Here is a 21,025-nt window from a genome sequence, read left to right on the forward strand (position 1 = left end):
CCTCTTACTGCATTCAACCTTTGGACCATTTCCTTACTGAGGGCAATTATGATTTTACAGCCTGCTTATTACCGATTCCTGCTGTAAGTGTTCTGATGCCAAAACCTTTTAGATGTCCTATTTTGATACGTTTTTTGATTTGGCATAATTGATCTGACAGAACACAGAGCATCAGAGTTAAATGATATGGGACTTGTCGAGCTAAGCCACACAGAACAGAGGTCCCCACGTTGAACTGATTTAAACATAGCATATTCATTAGATTGTTGCCAATAATAGTTCCATAAATCATGTCTAAAAGAGTTATGTCTAAAAGTATAAACTTAAATATAAAATATTTGCTCTCATGGTCCACCTATGAACACAGTCAGTGAGATGAATTGCTCCTTTTGTCTATCTGGCCCGTGAAACCATATCCATATTTAATCCTGTCATTTTTTAAACACAATGCATTCTGGGTGTGTGTGTGTGTGTGTGTGTGTGTGTGTGCCTGTTGGCAGTTGATGAGATTTCTGTGGGTCTGGGAAGTAAATACTGTCTGTCGAGAAGAGCGAAAGTATATAGGGGGGGGGGGGGGGGGGGCTGGAGAGAGAGAGAGGGCTTTATTATGGGATAGACACAGACCCAAAGCACACTGTGTATGTGTGGCCTGTCAACAACAGTCTGTGTTAAGGGTAATGACTGCCCCACTGACTCCCTCTGCCCTGTTAATTTAAAGTGTCACCTCCTTTTGTTTTGTCTCATCCAAATGACGCGCGCACGCACACACACACACACACACACACACACACACACACACACACACACACACACACACACACACACACACACACACACACACACACATACACACACACACACACAGTCTATGACCTTCCTCAAAGATCATATAGAAGCCCACACTGGCAAAACTCATTACTGCTTTAAGTTAACAACAATCAAGAGGTAAATTTCCTCCCTCATAGCTCTGTTGTCCACTTTGTGTCTGTCCTGGTCATCAGGCACTCCACTCTCCACTGACTCAAAGTGCAGTGGGTCCGTTCAGTTCTGGTATTTACAATGCACAGGCAACATAAACAGCATGTGTATCAACACAGTGTATCAATGACTAGTTACAATATTTAGCCACATATTATTCTATTGCTACATATACTTCAAAATGTTACCTGTTCCATGATATTGCATTGAGCAAGCTAAGTACAAACTGTGGGATATAGTAAAATCACAAAATATTGGTTAGCTTGACTCTTTTCTGAAGAACACTGATGTAGTGAATACACTATCCCATATTGATACCAATTACATAAGATGATGTGGTTAAACAGAAGCTAGGATCATTTTCAGAAGGATTTTTAGCTTGATGGCAATTGGCATAAGGGTGGTATAAAAGCTGTAGATCTGAATCCTAACATCTTCATATGTAAGAACTAAAAAATAAAAAAGATGCAAGGAGGCTGTAAGATAGCCGTGTGCTACATGGATAAAATGGCAAAACATATCATGTAACCAAATCACTTCATACAGTACTTCTACCTAAAACTAGCTATCTAAAAAAGGATAACACCGCAATGCAATATATACTTCACACACCTTCCCGGTAAGGAATGCTTTCACAGAAACCTTTAGGTTTCAAACACCTACAGAAACACAGGGAGCCATGCCTGAACCCTGACATGTTAAGACGCGCTGCACTGATACTAAAGAACATCGTCCTGACAGCAAAAATAGAAAACAACTCAATGTCTGTGTAGACATACAGCAAAATTTTAAAGAAAGTGCTTTCACATACTATATATCATTGAGATATTTTATCTGCAACCATATGTAGCACATAGATACCAAACACTCCTAGCACACAAATACTAAATGGTGGTCACTTCCTACAAAAGTCACAGAATTACCTTAAACTCTGCATGCATACACACAAAACTCAAAGTCCACAGACTTAGATGTACAGTAAGAGGAAGTGAAAGGCAAAGGCCTACACAAACAAGCTGGCCTGGGAGTCAGTCCCACTGCTGCTACGGCTTCTATTCTCAGACAAGAGCAGAGTGGAAACACTTCCTAAACACACTGGTCCCTCCACAGCTCTCAAAAAGGAAGTACACATGTCTGTGTATGTAAGTCACAAGGGCAAGCTCAACAAAAAGCTATGTCTAGTTCAGGTTAAAAAAGAATGTCTTGGTATGTATGTGTTTTGTGGGCAGGATCCAAAAAGAGGTCACTTGGTAGAGGAGTTAAAATGAGCTAGTTTCCATGTTAAATCAGCACATTGACGCAATTGTGTTCCAAGCCTCCACCGTGCCATGTTGTAGTCCACTGGACAAAGACAATCTGACTATGTTCAACAGTAAATAAATTTGGTTAACTTACATGTTGCCTTTTTATTGAAAAATGGGTTTTAAAATGTGTCTAAACCCTTACAGTGGCAGTTACAGTGACATTTCAGGTTGAGTTTTATGTTGTTTCAGTAGACAGTGTGGTGGGGAAGCTGAAGGGCTCAGGAGATAAAGACAAAGTCATTCAACATCAAGAGGACCTGCTATACACATCAGCCCTGAGCCTCCAGGATGCTACACCGGGGCCATGACTAAAAACAGTCGACCATTCAGCAGTCTGGAACCTTTTCAAGCCTCTGGTGATTCAGATTTTACTTCCTGGAAATTTGGGGTTTTTTCTTTTGTTTTTTTTTTAACCAAGCAATATTAGCAAAAGGTGACAAATGAACGTATTGTCTGACCATATAATCTTTTCCTCTGTATCTTCAGGGGTTGTTGGGATATACTGGCCTCCTGTTCTCAAAGACATAATAAGATAGACAACTTGTTTCTGTGAAACTGATCTAACAACTGTTGTCCACGTGACCTGCAACTGTGTGTTTTTTATATTGTGAACCACGATAATTTGATTGTGTATCTTATGAAAACTAAAAAACATTTACTTTCTGAAATACTAAAAGTCACACTGAAGATCACAGTTAAAGTTTGACTTCCTTTCAGTGTGGTCAACATCAGCTAGTCAACCTGACATATGATTTTCAAAGCTTTGCAAATATTTTTTTAATCTAATTTTAACATTTATTTTTTAAAAAGGAAAAGTAGAAAGCATCAGGCAATGCCGATTCCCCAGATAGGCATTTATGAAGCTTCAACTTTAAATTTAAAATGGTCACAGTTAAAATCATTTTTTTAATTCTGTGGTAACACATACTGGTCCTCTGAACAGGGAGAACTGTCTGTCCCTCAGAGGGTTTATAAACAGAAACCTTGCAATTTCCCATGTGTTTATGAGGTTATCAGTGAGAATTGACAATGATACATTGTCAAAAAACAGTCACCACTGACAATTCAAAATTAACACACTAAATGGTGCAATGTACAGAAAATTAGAACCACATTCATTTCACCAATTCATATGTGTCATCTTCTTTTAAGGTAATCAACATACATAATCATTACCCTAATGATCACTGACTTTAGCTTGGATTGCTTGTGAGTATTAAATGACGATATCTCTGTTGTGAGCAAATCACAGTATTGAACAACTGCCGCTCACATCCGGTAATTTAGGGGCTGCACACATGTGGTTAAATTATGTAACTTCTCTCTGTTGTTCTTTTTTTTTCTTTTGTAATATATACTATAATGTCAGCTTTTAATTGTTTCCTGTTATATAGGAGAGCAACGGAAAAGCTGCAAAGTTTGATGATGGACTTGCACTACATTTTACATTTTATACTTATTCCATGTTATACGAGAGTATTGAGAGTATTCTAGCAGTATTGCTTACTTGTTTAGGAGTGATAGTAAACAGTAAAGGTGACCATGTCATGCCACTTTTGCCATGTTATGATACTATGTCACTTTTTTATATCTGGAGGCACAAATTCTGCATAAAAAAACAGGAACATTTTTTGTGAGGCACTGTTTGGTAAACTTCTCTCCATAACTCTATCTCTGAGATGAAACAAGGTTGAAGATATGAAAGGTGAAAGGGGAGAGGAAGGGAGAGGTTGAGGCGGGAATAAATCCGGAAACGTTTGCGAGGAATGTTGTTGGTCATAGAGTGAGCTACTGAATTGCTAGTGCATTCAGCAAAGAATGAAACGTGGGTTTTGTCACTGATGTTTAGAAAATCTCTTCGATTGGGTATTTTTAATAGGTTAGTAGCCAAATGTGTGTCAAACTTATTGTATTTTGGACAGTTTGCATTTGACAAGAACAGTAGTGTTTATACATGACAATTATTTAAAGTACAAAATGTCAAAAAATTGTGATTTCTTGTTTGAATTTCTCAGAGCTCAAGATGATGTATTCAGATTGTTTTGTCTGACCAACAGCCCAAAGACATCCAGTTTAGAGTGATGTAAAACAGAGAAAAGCAGCAAAATCACTATTGAAGAGAAGGAACTAGTGAATATTTAGCATTTTATGTTTGACAAATGGCTGATATGATTAAATGATTTGTTATTCAAATAATTTGATTGATTTTCTGTTGATCAATATATCAATTAATCCACTGATTGTTTAGCATATTCTTATGTGTTTTGCAAAGTTTGTACTGCTGGTCTGCATATATACACACACGGAGCTCAGCATGGGGTAAACTTTCAGATAGGGGATGTAGGTCGAGTCAATGTCAGAGTCTTGTGTCACATGGCACAGGCCTTTTATTTATTGCATCTGCACTATCAGTAGCCCATGCATCTGTTTAACTTTGTGTGGGCGATGGGGGTGACGTGTGAATCATTTTGGTCATTTGTAGTTTTAAAAGTTTAACATTCCTTTTCCATGGTTCATCTGACTTGGCTGAGTCATTGTAAGTACTGATTGTACTGTCTCTGTATTGAAGCTTGATTGTCTAACCGAACATGGAGATGAATGGTGGCAAACTCTCCCTTGTGTAATGGTGGGTGGGCGTTTCATCACTTCTTTTAGCAAAGAGGACGCCCAGCCCTCCACCACCCTCTTAAACAGAGAAGGTCTATACTACTCTAACATACAGATTGTTGTTATTTTATGATATACTGTGTCTGTGAAGACAATGTGTGTAACTCAGCTAAACCGGCTGCTTCACCACTGCACTGATCTTAAACGAGCCTTCAATTAAAACATCCGATGCTTATATTTACCTCCACCAGCACTCAGTTTAATGCCACTGCTCACAACCCGCAGGCTGATTGTAGCAGTGTGCCCTGTAAAAACGGCTCCGCAGGCGACCACATCAGACTCTAGACAGACAGGGACAGCCCTAAAGTTGTGTGCCATGCAGGAGTTTAACTGCTGGGCAGACAGGCAGTCTGTCTCTCCAACTCACTGCCTTCCAGGAGAAAATAAACAAATGCTTTTTACGCAGGCTTAAACTAGAACAATTTGATCACACACTGTACAAAAGCAAATGATGCTTTAGTTTATGCACAACCTAGAGACGTTTGCAGAGTAGTAACAGACGAGGCAGTGACTTGAACACAAAACCCAAGATTCCCTGAAGGCATGTGTGCTAGCTGTTAACTTCAAATACCATTTAAACTAAACCATTGGCAGGGGCACAACGTTTTCCCGTAAACAAAGCAAAACGAGACCGCAAACAAAAGTTAGGTTCAAACAAGTTTCTCTTTTCTGCGACAAAGTTACTTACAGTACACACAAAGCGTAAGCTCCGTTGACACTCTCGCTGTCCCGCACCAGGAAGCTCCCGTCTCTCCCGGCCCGGGCTAGCAGCTCCTCGGCCGCCGCTCGACTCAGGTCCCGGTGATACCACATTGGCGGTGCGGGCCCCAACGGAGAAACCCCACCACCACCACCCCCGGCCATGGCCACAGCCCTTCAAACCGGGTTCAACTCAAGCTGCTTCCCGACTTCTCAGAAAAAGCTCCCAGCCCTCCTCCAGACTAGAAAAATAATCCAGAGAGAGAACAGTTGACAGCCGAGAGAAGCGCAGAAAAGTACCGTAAACGTTATTCCGACGGCAGAGAGCTGGCACGAGAAAACCGACAACGGGACAACGGGGCAACAAGTTGTTAATTTGTGAAGTTGCGCCGTTTGCGGCTGATTCCTCGGTTCCTGAAAGGCTCGCCACCCTCCTCTTTCGCTTCCCAGTCCCACGGAAACCAGGGTATGTAAATCCACACTGGAGACCGGGGAGCAACAGCGGTGACGACCCGCGTCAGCACCTACATAGTGTCAATACAAAACACTTCCTGTGAGAATTTTCAAAATAAAACAGGCTGTTGGCGAATTTAGAGTGAGACACTTTATTCCAGGGGCAAACTCACCCAACGTTTGTTTCCCGTTAGGTCTAGCTCTAGGTAACTTGACATAGCTCCCTGGGAAGGAGGGATGGTGGGATAGAGATACTGTGAGAAAGAGAGGAAGGAGGAGGGATGGAGAGAAAGTGAAGTAAAGGAATTGACTGGTAGAGAAGAGGGCAGTGGTGGAAAGTAACTACATTTACTGTAAAATCGTGCGGTACTTTTATTTTATTCAACTTTATACAAATGCTTCACTACATTGAAAGATAATTATTGTAATTTCCCCTCCTCTGCATTTATCTGACAGCTTTAATTACGTTGTAAGTTAAGAGTTTACATACAAAATATATGATCAACAAATAAAACATAATGCATTGTTGTAGACTGATCTACCCAACAGTGTACAAAGCAGTTAAAACTAGCCCCACCTTCACCGCCTACAACATTCAATTGCTTTTTACACTTACATGCTTCTTTCTTTTTAATAATAGTCCAGTAATATGACATACAATAAAACAACGACATGAAAGGGGCTGTTGCTCATTATGAGTACTTTTACTTTTGTTTTTCATTCTCATAATAATTGTGTCTTCTTTTATAACCCTCACTGGTAACTGAGTATTTTCACAAAGTAGTATCACTAGTTTTACTTAAGATCCAAATACATTTTGCACCAAAGTACAGTTTTCCCCTTTGTTGTCCTATCCACCATATATGTTTTCAAAATCGTATATCCTGTGGGAACTTGGCATGGGCTCAAGTTTCTGTGATGCTTGCTTTAAGTACTCTCACACCATTTAGAATAAAATCAGCAAATGAAATCCAATTTTCACCCATATGTATAAAAAGCTATGTGAACTAAAAGATATTGTAGCTACTATGCGATCACAAAATAACTCATAAATTACCTGTTTTTTCCTCTCCACTCTTGTATCACGGCTCTAAGTTGTAGCCTACGTGGTCAAAGCCCTCACTAATGCCAGAGGGCTTTTTCTTTGAATATTACTGACCTGCAGCCGCTGAGGAGGCCAAGCTGAGTAATTTCTCAACACAAGCTCCAATCCAGTTATGCAGTTCTTTTCTTTTCCAGACCACACACACACACACACACACACACACACACACACACACACACACACAAGCAATCTCCGACAAGGTGCACCTAAGGGCAGGACTGGCAAACCACAGGAAACAACCAACCCAATTTGGAGTTCACAGCACTTTATTCTGACTTTAGTCGTTCTTTTATTTATTTATTGTTTTTCCTCTAGTTGCCCACAAAAAGTCTGACTCTCCTAAAATGTGGTATGGATATCCCCAACCCCCCACCCCCAACCACACAAACACACACAAGAAAGAGGGAGAGTTAAAGTGTGTGAGAGAGAGAGAGAGAGAGAGAGAGAGAGAGAGAGTTGGGCATGGTGGTGTGTGTTGCCAATGACCTCAGAAAAACTGAGTATTAATAGCCACAGGGACAGCAGCCATCCCAAAGCTATTTCTGGCTATGGCATCACTCTGTGTATGTGTGTGTGGGTGCGTGTGTGTGTGTGTGTGTGAGTGGACTGAAGTGTGGCTTAACAATATGTCTGCATACAGAGATCATAAAAGTTTGTTGCAAGATGTCACACCATAATAAAACTACTTTGTCTGCAAAATGTCTTACAAATAACACATTTTTGCACATTTTCTTTTTCTGTATCTTACTGCTACAATTGTTACAAGACTCAAAAGCTATAGCCTTGCAACAGCTAGCACGCTGAGGCTGTGATTCCGAATACACAACTGAAAACAAAATTGTTGGATGGATGAACAATGGGTAAACTACTTTTCAGACAATGGCCATTCTTCAGATTTTGTTTTGTTGAGCATGAGGATGTGGCCAGATGACAGACCATGTTGTAACCTGCAAAACAGAGTCCATTCCAAAAGAGTCCATTCTTTTTTTTTCTTTTTTCTTTTTTTGGTGATAGAGTTGCTTGAGGCCACTGTAATCAGGCCACACTACACTGTGTGGATATCCCAGAGTCAGCTTTTCAGGCTCAGCTTGACATCATTAGACATACATGATGTCAACTGCATTATGGAAATTGATGGGATTATGACATATGGATGGTGGTGGTTGAAACATGGTCTGTTATTCAAACCCACATTAAGTATTTTGAGTATTTTAAGTGTTGTGGTAACAGATGATATTGAAGCATTGTTATGCTCATGTTTGAATAAAAAAACTGTTGGGTCAGTTATGGTCCCAATTACCAGACTTCTGCAATGGCATAATTCTATTTTGATAGGAGCAGCATGCATACAGTTCATGCTGAGAAAAGAGGGTTTCACAGTGGAACTTGCAACGCTGAATTATACAGTGCTATCATCAAGAAAGGTGTGAAAGCCTCAGAAATGGAGCAGCACTTTGGCACACCTGATTATATATCCGTTATTTTCAAAAGTGACTTTAAATTAATAGATTAATTATCTCAGGCCATGATTACGAAAGTACAGAGTGCACAAAAGTTACTAAATGTATATTTCAAATTTATCTTTGATCTGCCAAGGACCTCAGTTGTCAAATCTTGTAGAAACACACACCAGCTGACCAATCATAAGACTTATTCAAAGATCTGAATACACGTGGCATTCACACTTACACACACACACAGACACACACACACACACACACACACACACACACAAACGTAAAGAGATTGTGTGACACTAAAACACACTTAAACATAGGGGGAGTAAAAGAGACATTAACACACCCTTATTCTCTCTTTTTCTTTCTCCCTGTCCTTTTCTTCCTCACCCTTTCACTCACACACACACACACACACACACACACACACACACATACACACACACACAGGGGACTGAAACCCCATAATTACCAAGCAGTGGAGCCCACTGCTTAGGCCCAATGTAGAGAAACATTCACCCTCAAAGCAGATCCTGGGTCAGTTTTGCAGTTTCCTCACCGGTGGTTGAGGTTAAAAAGGGGTTATTAAGCTGATCCACAGTCTTGTGGATTTCTCTGCACTTAAGAGAAATGACATCCCAGAGCTGTGCAGTAATACAGTATGTGGCATGTCCCATCATGCTTTGTACAGAGGCACAAGTTTATTTTTGTTTTATTTTCTTTATCCACACAGATTTTCAAATCTTCTACATATACTTTCCTAGACTCAAAACTGCTGTGCTGTCTTGATTTTGGCTATTTCTACATTTTGGTGGTGAAACTATAATCTTGTATTTTGTGTGTGTGTAAACTGTATTTAGAGCTGACAATCCATCACTGCTCACAATTTTTTGAGGTTGAATTTGATCCCATTTATTTTGCACTGCATGGATATTTTCCAATGTCCAAGTAGTAAATGATCACAGCTTCATGGACACAGAGTTGATGGTTGGTTGGACAAGAAATGAGGAAAAAATAGTATAAGAATAAACTAAGTAGGAAATCACAAAGAAAATAAACCAAATGCAGATTTAAAATGTGTGTTTAAGAGGCTGCAAACCAGAGGGAGAGTTTTCCCATCAGTTACTCAGAACAGGACAAGAAAGCCAGGAGAGTCGGGAGAGTATCTGAAATCAGTTTTATTGATACCTGTAATAGTGATACAGGATGGGGCAAGGATATCATGTTAGTATATCCATAAAGAGAAAGATCCAACAGCCAGGAAAAGTAGCGTTGTCAAGGCAAAGCTTTGGTGCTGTTGTGCGTTGTTCAGGTAGTACTCAGCTACCTTCGTGTTGGGGTTTGGCCCGGTGAACCAGAGCTGCATGCAGCGACCTGAGGAATTGGAGTGGGTGGTATAAAGGTAGGAGTTGGACCAAATTAGCTCACACATGGACTTGGGTGTTGGGTAAACTTCAGTCCACTTTCTGCACTTGCTGCTTTCAGGGCATTTGTTAACACCTGTTGCAGAGAGAGAGAGAGAGAGAGAGAGAGAGAGTTTTGGAGTGAGCAGGGGATTTCAGACAGACCATCGCAGCCACAAATATTCCTCAAATATAAATGGAGGAATTTGATTTAAGTGTAGTAATAAGCTGGTGTGGTAGTGTGTGCAGATTGAGTTATTAATGCTATTTGTTTACCATGTGCATTAATGTGGATGCAAAGGTGCGAATTAAACAAGAAAATGTGAGCAAGTCTGTATGTACCCACTGGTCTGTGTGCATGTGTGTGGGTTTTACACTTACCTGAGCTCCAGTCCCATCCCTTGTGCCAGTTAGTCTTGCAAGTGTAATCATTCTTGCAATCTTCCCACCAATTGTGGCAGTCCTCCATACAAAGAGGCACATCCAAGATACGCTCCTTACGCCAGCTCTGATCCACCTACACACATAATTCCCCAGTTTGTATGATCCATATTTTCACAAAACTGTTGCAATGCTATGTCATATATAAGGTGAAGTACAAAGTATCCACAAATTAAAATGGGGCACATTACAAAGTCTATCTTAAAAAATAATTGTCTGGTGATTTTTATAAGTACATAGAATAATGGCAACATACTGTATGGATGGATTCAGCTATCCTGACAAGCCCTTTTAGTCATTTCAACATCTTATGCTGCCATCTAGTGTCACAACTACAGACATACAAAAGAGACTGAGGTGCACACATGTATAGTACACACTTTTTGTATCCAGGGTCCCAAGTGTGGTGAGCACTCATAGAAGCAAGTGTCCTGGATGAAATGTTTCTTGCACTGGGGGCTCATAACACCACAATGATTCCAGTTGAAGTTGTACAGGTAGGAGTTATCGTTGTGGGCTTCTGCGGTGGTGTTGGCCGTGCAGCATGCATTGTCACGCCAGGGAGAACACTGTAAATAGGAAGAGCAAAGAGGGGTCACTTTATAATGTTGAGCTGAAAACATTTTTTGTCTGGATCAGCTGATGCAGCAAGATCAGAAACTCAAAATGAGAGAGAGAAAAAAGAAACATTATATCTGTTTACTTTGTTCTATCTGTGTATTTTGTTCTATCTATGTCCATGTATTGCATTCATCACCTGAAGGTAAAGTTTTCCCTCAGGGCCAGGCTCTACTTTGTGGTGTTTGGCATCCATACACATGTTGAGTTTGTTCAGAGACAGAGCCCCACTGGAGAGGGCAAGCAGCAAGGCAAGGACAACCCACATGGCTCTGCAGGAGGGAGGCATCAACATAAAACAATGGGAAGTTCTTAATAAAATCATCAAGAAAACAGGAGAAATAATGGGACGGTTGCCATCATACTGTAAGTCCGGATTGCCACCATCTAGCCACCAGGTGTCTGGGTTGTTTGATAGTGATTAAAAATGTTTGAAGCCTGCTATTAGTATTTAGTCTTGCTGTTTGTGCACTGTCAGCAGAGCTCTTTTAGTAACACCACACAGATATCAGACTTTAATATCTTTATTTAATCACTATCTTTGGGTTTCTCACCCCTCACTGAAATTTACTAGCCTCTGCTTTGAAGTTTTGGGGGAATGTACCAAGTGTAGCATAAATAGAGGGGGGTGGGGTGTGATGAGCTTTGGTAGAATGTATTCATTTCGAGCAGTTTTGGCAACACTACTTTTATTTGTTCATTTTTTAAAATATATTATTTAATAATTTTTACACATTAAGAATGATTTCTTCACTGTTGACATACATTCATGTATTGAGTAACGTATTAATCACTGCTATGAATTAATTAATTTAGAAACAAATGGTGTCTATTTCACTAATTCTACAATTTTGTAATATATGCATATATTACAGAACCATATAAAACATTATCTACTACAAACAGAACCTAATTATAGCAAGGGTCAACTCAACCTTTGACTGTTATTGCAGGTAATTAGGATGACTCACTATCATGACATGATATCTAATGAGCTTTAACCCACTAAGCCACCGGAAAATGTTTTATTCTGAAATACATAATACACACTTATGCACTAACCTTCTAACTCCTTAAACATGAGCTACTTTAATGAGAATTACTATACATCCTATGTCACTCTACTGTAAATTTATGTTTCCTCTCTCTGGCCTCTCTTATTAATTTTCTTTCTCATGTCAGTGTGACAAGCAGGGGTGAAAGTTTTAAATTACTACAACCACAACCTTCATTACTTCATATTTTCTGCCTCTCTCCCCGGCTTCATGCATCCCTGACAAAAAAAAGTTTTCAACATGGAATAGAAAGAAAATAGAAACACTTGACATTTAGTATAGCAATAATTTGTTTTAATAGTTAATGGTTAATGGTTAATAGGTCTATGGGAATGTTGACAAAACTTTCAAAATCCTCACAACTAGTTTTAATTTATAACTGCTTATTTTAACAGCTGAACAGTCTCGTTTTTGGATTTTCTGACATATGTGTCACATAAATGAAAGAACAGATGATGTCTCAAAATGTGTGGTGTGATGTGTGAAATAAGGGTGTAAGTGCCGCAGATTAATATTGAATTTCTAAATCTTTGAATTTTCAAAACATTGGACACTTAAAGAATAGATTACTATGAAAAAAAGGTCTTTAATTGTCTCCTACAATGTGCAAAATGATGGATTTATTTCCCATCAAAACAAAACACTTAAAAGATTTTCCAAAGAGGACTAAAGTAGTCATCCTCTTGAGTAATTGCCAGCCATGCCACTTTTTGAGTGTTTAGCCAGTACATTTTCAGTTTCAGCAGTTCTGTCTTTTCTCTTAAACATTTGAATAATTGTTCTCTGCATTATTCCTTTTTGCGTGTGCTTGGCATTCTTCTACTAAAGGCTGTTACTTTGACGTTTTTCAATCGTTTGTTATTTTAGTTTTTGAAACTATATCTAAAAAATAATCACAGATATTAAAAATGCACTGAGAGCCTGTGGCCAACCACAAGAATTTTTGGAATTTTGCTGGAATCATTTATTGTTCATCCTGTCCCAGTGCAAACGACATTAATGGAGTCCGTGGTCTGGTTGTGAAAAAATCGAGCGTGCCAGAACAATAAATCAAACGCACTTTTCACAGACGCTGTGTTTGGGAAGTAAAGATGCGCATGCGCAGTCGCGTGCCGTTGATAAGAGTTGCAGAGTAATCCCTGGTCTACACCTCACACACAACTTGTCAGAGCTGCTGTTTGTGTTGTTGGAATAAAACAGAATATCATGAAACATCACAATTTATTCTGCTACACATTTTACTCGGGAGATTTTGCAACAAACTTCTGCCTGCTAAACCCCACAACACTCATTATCAGTCAACTGCAGCGCGTTGGCGGAAGCTCGAGCTAACGTTAACTAGCGGTAATAAAAGGCAACTGGGCTCCGTCCAGCACGGATCACAACACGGACGGTTCAGAAGCAATTCTGAATGACTTAGAAGCAATTAATAAGGAGACTATGTGTTGTTTAAGATGCTATAACGTTAGCACGTGTTTTTTTTTTTTTTTGGCTGAAAATGTGACCATGACTTTTTTTTGAATGTGGGTTTTGGCAGGCAGCGACTTTCCCCTTATACCGGTACTATGTACTGCCACTGAATCATTTTGTGGTACACAGTACCGGACCGTACCGGCCTATTTTCACCCCTGGTCTGACAATGGATGGAGATGATAAAAAGCTGTATTTACTAAGAGGGGAATTATTATTAATAATTAAGACGGGGACACAAGTAAACAATGTAGCCTACTCATGCCCTAGTGTTCCTGAATGCAGCCGCAAACAAGTAAAACTACACAGCGAATATAACAGAAGTAGCTGATATCTGTAAGAATAAATAATTATTCTATGTATCCAGTTTAGAAACAAAATGACAATGACTATATATTACAGTAATCAATCAAAGATAAGCTCACAATTTTATCACAAGTAAAAATAAACAGTAACCACAACGTATAAGTGAACCATTCAGGCCCTCTTACATCTTGTAAAAGAAATCAAAGCTTACACTGCAAACTGAATAAATCATAAAGTCATGAATTGTCTTATAGTTTAAAAAATATAATGGCTACATGTACGGTGGAAATACATCTAGAGACCAATGAGAAGATCATGTAATAATGAACAGATTCACCGTACCTTGTTAGATTCTGTAATGATTCCTTCCTGAAGGGATGATCCCACAAATTAGTATCTCCAGTCACCTTTTATAAACAAGATTTGGAGAACACACATCAATGTGTGTGTGTGTGTGTGTGTATGTGTGTGTGTGTGTGTGTATGTGTGTATTTGAGTGGAGTGTGACTAAAATCAAGGTTGCCCCTAATACAAGCAAAATGTGAAAACCCTCAATTAATATGTTTCCAAAGTCCAAAGTCTGTCTCACGTTGAGATACAAAGAAAGAACGAGAAAGACGCAGAGTATTTGTTCAGGAATGTGTGTGTCCTTTTGTCATAATCTGAGTTTTATTGGATCTTACTGTGGAGGTTTGTCTTATCTCAAGGTCTACACTGCTCTTTATCACACACACACACATACGCACACAGACACACACACATGCACACACATACACACACAGTGGACACTTGGTGTTAAAGGGCAGTGTGACCTGGGAGGGTAATAAGAGTGAAAAGATGGCAGTTAAGATAAATTTCTGCTGCATGTGTGTTGGTGGTTTTCAGACTCTACAATAAACATTACAAGCTTGTTGAAATGGACAGTTAATTTGTATGAGTGTAAATGTGTGCGTGTATCTCAGAAAATACAGCTGCTAATTTAGAGTACAAGGCATTTAATGCTGCAAAAGCTGGTGTAGTGGAAAACAGTCTGAATACAGTTCAACAGAGCGTAACTAGGGTTCAGCATTGCTACAGGCCACTCCCAGAACCCAGTGCAGTTCTTCCTGTACCCTTTCAAGGCTGTCTACCAAATGGAGTTGTGATTCTCTTATGTTTTGGGAAATTTCTCTGCTACTTAGAGATGCCATGACTCGATGAGATGCACCTGCATGATACATGTATAAAACTAGGCTAAGCCGAGAGGAAGCTGCTCTTATCCTATGCATGCGTTGCTTAAGGCTTCTCACAGTCCATGCCACTGATTTTAGCCCATTTGTAAATGAATAATGTGAATGTGAATACATTCACAGGAGACTTTCTAGTGAGTCCATTATTTCAGGAATTTCCACCACAGCTGGGTTCAACAAAATATCCAAAACTGTGTGCCATGAGTTGTTTTAAGTGGGTATACATAATGCTACAAATTAGTCTTTATCTTGATCATTGTATTTGGTGACAATGGAAGAATAGAAAGTTTGTTTTTGTCATATTTTAAGTTACTGTAGTGGCACCAGACCTGTTTTTTATTTAGAGAAAAGGGTATTAACAACAACAGAGACTAGGAGGTTGTCTTCACATGCAAACATAAAAAAGCACATGTCAGCAGCTTTCTATTGTCTGAAGAGGAGACTGTGTCAATTAACTGTTTCATTTCATTAATTAGTAATTAAAATAGGGGTAGTGATATTGTTTGTGAATTTGTTCATTTGATTTGTCCATCTCTGTTAATGGGCCATACTCTGAAATTAGGATCACAGCAGTTGAGCCCAGATTCCCTATGCTACAATTTGTGAAAATAAAGGGAATTAATTAGTCTTTGTGTTTTCTATTTATTTACAATGAAGTTATTAAAGGACAAAATACATGCTTATTCTTATCATTAGCCAAAATATGCCACGATCTTTAAATCCCTTGGTTGAGATATTTATCCGTATTTATTCAACAAAATACAGTAGGAGATATTTGCATTACTATTACTCTTTTTCTTTCCCAGCTGCCATCCCCAAAGCGGAACCATTGTGGAGTGACATTGGAGAAGAGAGCTCTTTGTAGGTGAACACCAGCAATTTCCGGTAAAATTTGTTTTTGAATTTCTTTAAAGCTGGAGCGAGAGATTGTCAGGTACTTACGCTATATATAAATTAAAGTAGCACGTTATATTACGTTACGTTTTAACCAAGAATATTGGCGGAGGTGATATTACATGTTAAAGTTTTTTTGTCTCAACATAGGAAGACTTTGAGTTGCGTTAACGATGTGTTACATTAACTTACCATGTCCCTTTCCAGGAGTCCTGTGTCGTTTTATCACACAATAACCCATATGGATATATATGGCTACATCTCTTTCATGAAGAACCGGGGTTTAACGCTGTGTTGCTGGGCTAAAGAAGGACACATGCGCTTGCTGATTGACAGTGTGTGTATGCGTGTTGTTGTTGTTCCTGTGTAACAGACATGTCCACACTGTTCCCGTCTCTCTTCCCGCGGATAACCGAGTCCCTCTGGTTCAACCTGGACCGACCCTGTGTGGACGAGACCGAGCTGCACCAGCAGGAGCAGCAGCACCAAACCTGGGTAAACGACACCTCTGCTGAAACTGACAGTCACCTTCTCATACTAACAACATATGCTATCATACTATATCACTTACTCATATATACTTATACCACATCAGGATTTTACATAACACAAACATTTTTAAGAAACGTTCCTAAAGTTTAATTATTAAGGGATTGTGACCAGAATATGTACAAAACATTTAGAGTGGAAATAAACTTGCCACTGTTATCTGGTGTCCAAACCATTTAACTGAGACACTGCCTTTAAATTTATTCATATCTTTGTCAAATCTGTACAGGTATTTGTCATTACTTATTGTCCACATATGAATATGTTCCGTCTATGGCAGATTATCAGTCAGGCTCTAAGTTGGTGTATTTTTTTCTTGCTACAGTTGCAGAGCATTGCAGAGAAGGACAACAACCTGATGCCCATTGGGAAACCTATTTTTGAGGTAGTAAATGTTTTATCCTGTAACATGTAATGTATTAATTGCCACAGTACCTATCACCAGATCTCAACAGATGCATTTTAAGTAAAAGTGCAGCTCTGACAATTGCCTTGCCACTGTATGAAAGTATAAAAGAGGTACAAGTAAAAGTTGGTGCAATAGATTCTCTTACTCCTGAAACATGCATTTTGTATTCACCTTTTTAGAAGCCTTTTAAATTAGCAATTCTGTTTTGATTGTGTTCCTTTATTTATTTGTGTCACCTGCATTCACTGAGCTCAGGCAGGATATGAAGAGGAGGACGAGGAGGATGACGAGGATGAGGAGGACAGCGAGGAAGACTCTGAAGATGAAGAGGACATGCAGGACATGGATGAGATGAATGATTACAATGAGTCACCTGATGATGGCGAGATCAATGAGGTGCTTTAATGTATAATTTGTATAATCTGATCGAGGGCACAGTTGCTAAATATCGTAAACTCACTGGAATGACTTTTAAACCTACTAAATGTTGTTTTCTTTTTTATCTTACTTTTGTCCTCTCAAACAAATAACAGTCTTTAATCTGGTTCTGTTTCTGTCTGTCAGGTGGACATGGAGGGAGCAGACCAAGACCAAGACCAATGGATGATTTAAGACAAAAGACAATTTTAGTTTCCATCAAGATGTCTGGCACTGGATGTCTGCTCCCCACTTCAAACTTGACTGCTGCCCCTTCAGTCTGTGACACAAATATATTGTTTTATTTGTGTTAACAGGAAAGGAATATAGTTGAATTAAAACTTGTACCATGATATCCTTCAGATAAAGGGTGGGTAAATCCAGCTCAAGTGTCTCCTGTGAAGCTGAAATCAGGCTTGAAAGCTCTGAGCGGACAACTCTGTGAGGGTTGCTTTAACACACTGTTGCGAAGGTGTATGAAAAATAATGTGTGGATGTATGTTTAAGCAGCTGTGCACATGTCATGTTTTTTTTTTTCTTTTAAATCTGTAAATGGTAATCTGTAAACCTGTTAAATACATTTAACCATTCAATCCATTCAGTCACAGTAGTGCCACACATCTCCAATGCTGTAAAATACACAATGTCCTATGGTTTTGCAACCACTGGGGCACACACCCACGCAGTGGCACTAGTAGGAATCATCACCATGATCTCTCTCATTTAAACTTTAACCTTGTCACATCGCCAGTCATGTGCCACTTCTCTACGTCTCCAAACAGCTGAATGAGCACAAATTACAGTTCAGTCAGCTAAATCATTTTTTACCTATTAAGGAGATTTAAGTCCATACAGTCCAATTCTGTTTCATAACAGTGTTGTGTATGTTGCTAATCTTTCATTACAGATATCATACCTACAGTAGCATTTTCAGAAAAGCTTCTTGAATAGTATTATGTTCAAATTTTAATATTTTTAACTATGTTAAAGGTAAAAGAATGCATTCACAAGGATGAATTAAAATTTTATTATGAACACACAGAGTGGCCATTGAAAGTGTCTCATATTTGTCTTATAAGATTGCTCACCAAGGCTTTTGTTATTTGTACTGAAAGGAAAAGAGGTCTTGACAGTTTGTATTAAATTAAATTATTTTGATGAACTCCTGTTTTTTTGTTTGTTTGCTTCCTACATTTTGGTTTCTTATTAATAAGAAAGAACACAAAATGTAACATGGTAATAAGTGGTGTGTTGGATTTTGACTCATTGTTGATTCATTGTCTAATCAGATAAAAAAAAATTAAGGAATTAAAGTCCAGCAAAGTTAAAGAGTAATCTGAATTTGGTGTTGCTAAAACTGATAATTTGATTGGTGCTGAAGTCCACATTTAATATCAGGTAAGATTTAAACAGGCAATGATCACGTTTCTCACCTGAGGGCAAACATCTTTCAGTATTAAACTTGTACATGTGCTCTTGTGGTCACTTATTAATTCATTTTTTTTTTCAAATTTGGCAGTTATGTATATTTAAATAAGCTAGATATCTATATAGATGCTAGTGTTCAGCACATGGGTACATGAGGATTTACTTCCCTGATAGATAGTAGTCTTGATGTGCAGTTCCTTGAGTTTGAAAAACTAGATGCTGAGATGCTCCAGTTTTCAGATGAATAGCTTTTTAGGCAAGGAATTTATAGTCATCTTTTCCATCACATTTGTCCTCAAAATAGTTTTAACAGGGGCTATAAAATCATCAATTCATCCCTCTCCAAAAATGTGTATCTGTGTTGTAGTGTGCGATATCCCAGTCTGCATGGTCTACTTGATTCCCTGGTACACCAGCTCAGCCATCCCATCCCTGATGCCCTTGCTGTACTCCAGCGTGGCCCGGTGGACCTTCCACTCATACAGGCCACTCTTGCGAATGTGTCTGAGGAACTTTGGAGCCCCGGGAAACAGCACGTTGTCGGCCAAGATCATGGACCCTTTTCCCAGCAGACCAGAGCCCTCCAGCATCTGTAACACATATAATGCAACTGCGGGAGTTGACGAGGTAACAATGGGAGTGATCACAACTATAACTTACTATACTTGGTAAAATTTCAGGTATGTACATCACTAAAATACCTTAATAGTATTTTTGAACAAACACATTTCTGCAAACTCAAAGTAAATATTCATCTTTATAGTTGTACTTAAATAGTCACATAGTGAACATACACAAAGTAGTTAGCTCATTCAGACAGTTTTTACCTTATCATCCAACCGTCATTTAAAGTTAGTGTCAAAGTGTAAGTCCCTTTTCAGTCAGTCAGAGGCATTTGTGCATGTGGGTCACACACTAGTTCAGCTCAACTTGCACATCTTAACCCGCCATACTTCCGACAGGACAATAAACTATGAGACAGCATTTTCATTAATATGGTAATATCCTTTCTAATGATTGATTCTATTTACCTGCAGATCAGGGCAGTAAGATTTCTTCCAGTGGTCCATGAAGACAAAATCCAGCCTTTCCAAACCATAGTCAGACCGCAGGCGAGGGATCACCTCATCAGATGGATTCACGATGAGCTCCACCTTGAGAACACACAGCATGAAGGTCTCAATGGTATAGTACTCTCCATATTCAATACATGAAATAAAAATGTCCCAAATTTATGTAAAAACAAATAATGGTGTTGCCCCGTAGGTAGGTAATTTGGAGCTTTTATATGCTTTGGACATACAGTGAAATGTTGTAAATAGGTCACGTTTCTGATGTCTCACCGTGTCATCATCAAACCCTGCCAGGCGGATGATTTTCTCAGCGATGGCAGCATTCCTCTGGTCCATCTCGATGCTGTAGAGCCTGGCACCCAGGGGCAAAGACCGGGCGATCCGCACGGTACTGTACCCGCAGTGAGCACCCAGCTCCAGCACTGTCAAAGGGCTCTGCTCCATCAGCAGGCGGTCCAGGATCTTCCCTGCAAACAGAGGAGCCAGACACATACACGAACATACACATATGTACTGTACGTGTTTAGGCATTATTTAGACTTTCAAGTCATGTTGCTAATAGACAGAGAATTTGTTGGGTTATTTAAATGATCCCCTCACCCTTTTTAGGCCCAATGTTGCTGATGAACTCCATCTTGCTGCACCAGACATCAAAGGCATCCAGGATGCTGTCAGGGTCTCCAGGGGTGGCATGAGTGAGAACATACTGGTAGGCACGCTCCTCTCGACTCAGGCCAGTCACACAGTCCTTCCATATCCTGACCAGGACCGCCCGATAGAACAGTGCAAAGTAGTAACGGTACCTGATGATCAGTGTCAGCAGGAGGGGGACAAAGGCCAGAGCGATAGCTGGAGACACCATCCTGTTTCATACAGACAGAAACACAGACATAAAAGTAGATTCATTGGTTTGTAATGCTCAGTTATGTACAAAAATCTAATATATTTATGATGACAATGTGGAAGCCATGTGTCTCTTTAAATGAACTTTTACCAAAATGTTGTTCCAGAAACAGACTGAAGGACTTCTAAGCTTCTGTCCCCCTTTACACTCATTGCACAAGACCAGT

The 21,025-nt window shown here is 39.3% G+C and overlaps 4 protein-coding genes across 5 annotated transcripts in view; 1 reads left to right on the plus strand and 3 right to left on the minus strand.

Annotated features, from left to right (window-relative positions):
• Window positions 1-6,027, minus strand: part of inppl1 (inositol polyphosphate phosphatase like 1) — a 33,436-nt gene extending 27,409 nt beyond the window's left edge. The window contains exon 1 of the mRNA XM_022748524.1: window positions 5,638-6,027. Within this exon, the coding sequence (XP_022604245.1) occupies window positions 5,638-5,813 (176 nt within the window). The 5' untranslated portion in view covers window positions 5,814-6,027. The remainder of the gene's footprint in view (window positions 1-5,637) is intronic.
• A 3,856-nt stretch (window positions 6,028-9,883) lies between these two features.
• On the minus strand, window positions 9,884-14,437 carry folr2 (folate receptor beta). Its single transcript, XM_022748537.1, has 5 exons — window positions 14,299-14,437; window positions 11,265-11,397; window positions 10,888-11,076; window positions 10,448-10,583; window positions 9,884-10,163 (listed from the first exon to the last, which is right to left on the minus strand). The coding sequence occupies exons 2-5, from the start codon at window positions 11,391-11,393 to the stop codon at window positions 9,889-9,891; spliced, it is 729 nt and encodes a 242-aa protein (XP_022604258.1). The 5' UTR covers window positions 11,394-11,397; window positions 14,299-14,437; the 3' UTR covers window positions 9,884-9,888.
• A 1,605-nt stretch (window positions 14,438-16,042) lies between these two features.
• On the plus strand, window positions 16,043-18,616 carry anapc15 (anaphase promoting complex subunit 15). Of its 2 annotated transcripts, none has more exons than XM_022748544.1 (5): window positions 16,043-16,070; window positions 16,453-16,574; window positions 16,954-17,013; window positions 17,293-17,433; window positions 17,602-18,616. In XM_022748544.1, the coding sequence occupies exons 2-5, from the start codon at window positions 16,455-16,457 to the stop codon at window positions 17,647-17,649; spliced, it is 369 nt and encodes a 122-aa protein (XP_022604265.1). In that variant the 5' UTR covers window positions 16,043-16,070; window positions 16,453-16,454; the 3' UTR covers window positions 17,650-18,616. The 2 variants fall into 2 exon arrangements, with proteins under 2 accessions (XP_022604265.1, XP_022604264.1); XM_022748543.1 differs by having other exon boundaries at window positions 16,059-16,119.
• A 658-nt stretch (window positions 18,617-19,274) lies between these two features.
• LOC111224129 (transmembrane O-methyltransferase) lies at window positions 19,275-20,817 on the minus strand. The gene is made up of 4 exons (XM_022748538.1): window positions 20,556-20,817; window positions 20,226-20,422; window positions 19,914-20,036; window positions 19,275-19,472 (listed from the first exon to the last, which is right to left on the minus strand). The coding sequence occupies exons 1-4, from the start codon at window positions 20,815-20,817 to the stop codon at window positions 19,275-19,277; spliced, it is 780 nt and encodes a 259-aa protein (XP_022604259.1).
• Window positions 20,818-21,025: the final 208 nt, after the last annotated feature.

This window comes from Seriola dumerili, unplaced genomic scaffold (assembly GCF_002260705.1).
Source record: "Seriola dumerili isolate Sdu_G_001 unplaced genomic scaffold, Sdu_1.0 BDQW01000122.1, whole genome shotgun sequence".
Taxonomy (NCBI): domain Eukaryota; kingdom Metazoa; phylum Chordata; class Actinopteri; order Carangiformes; family Carangidae; genus Seriola; species Seriola dumerili.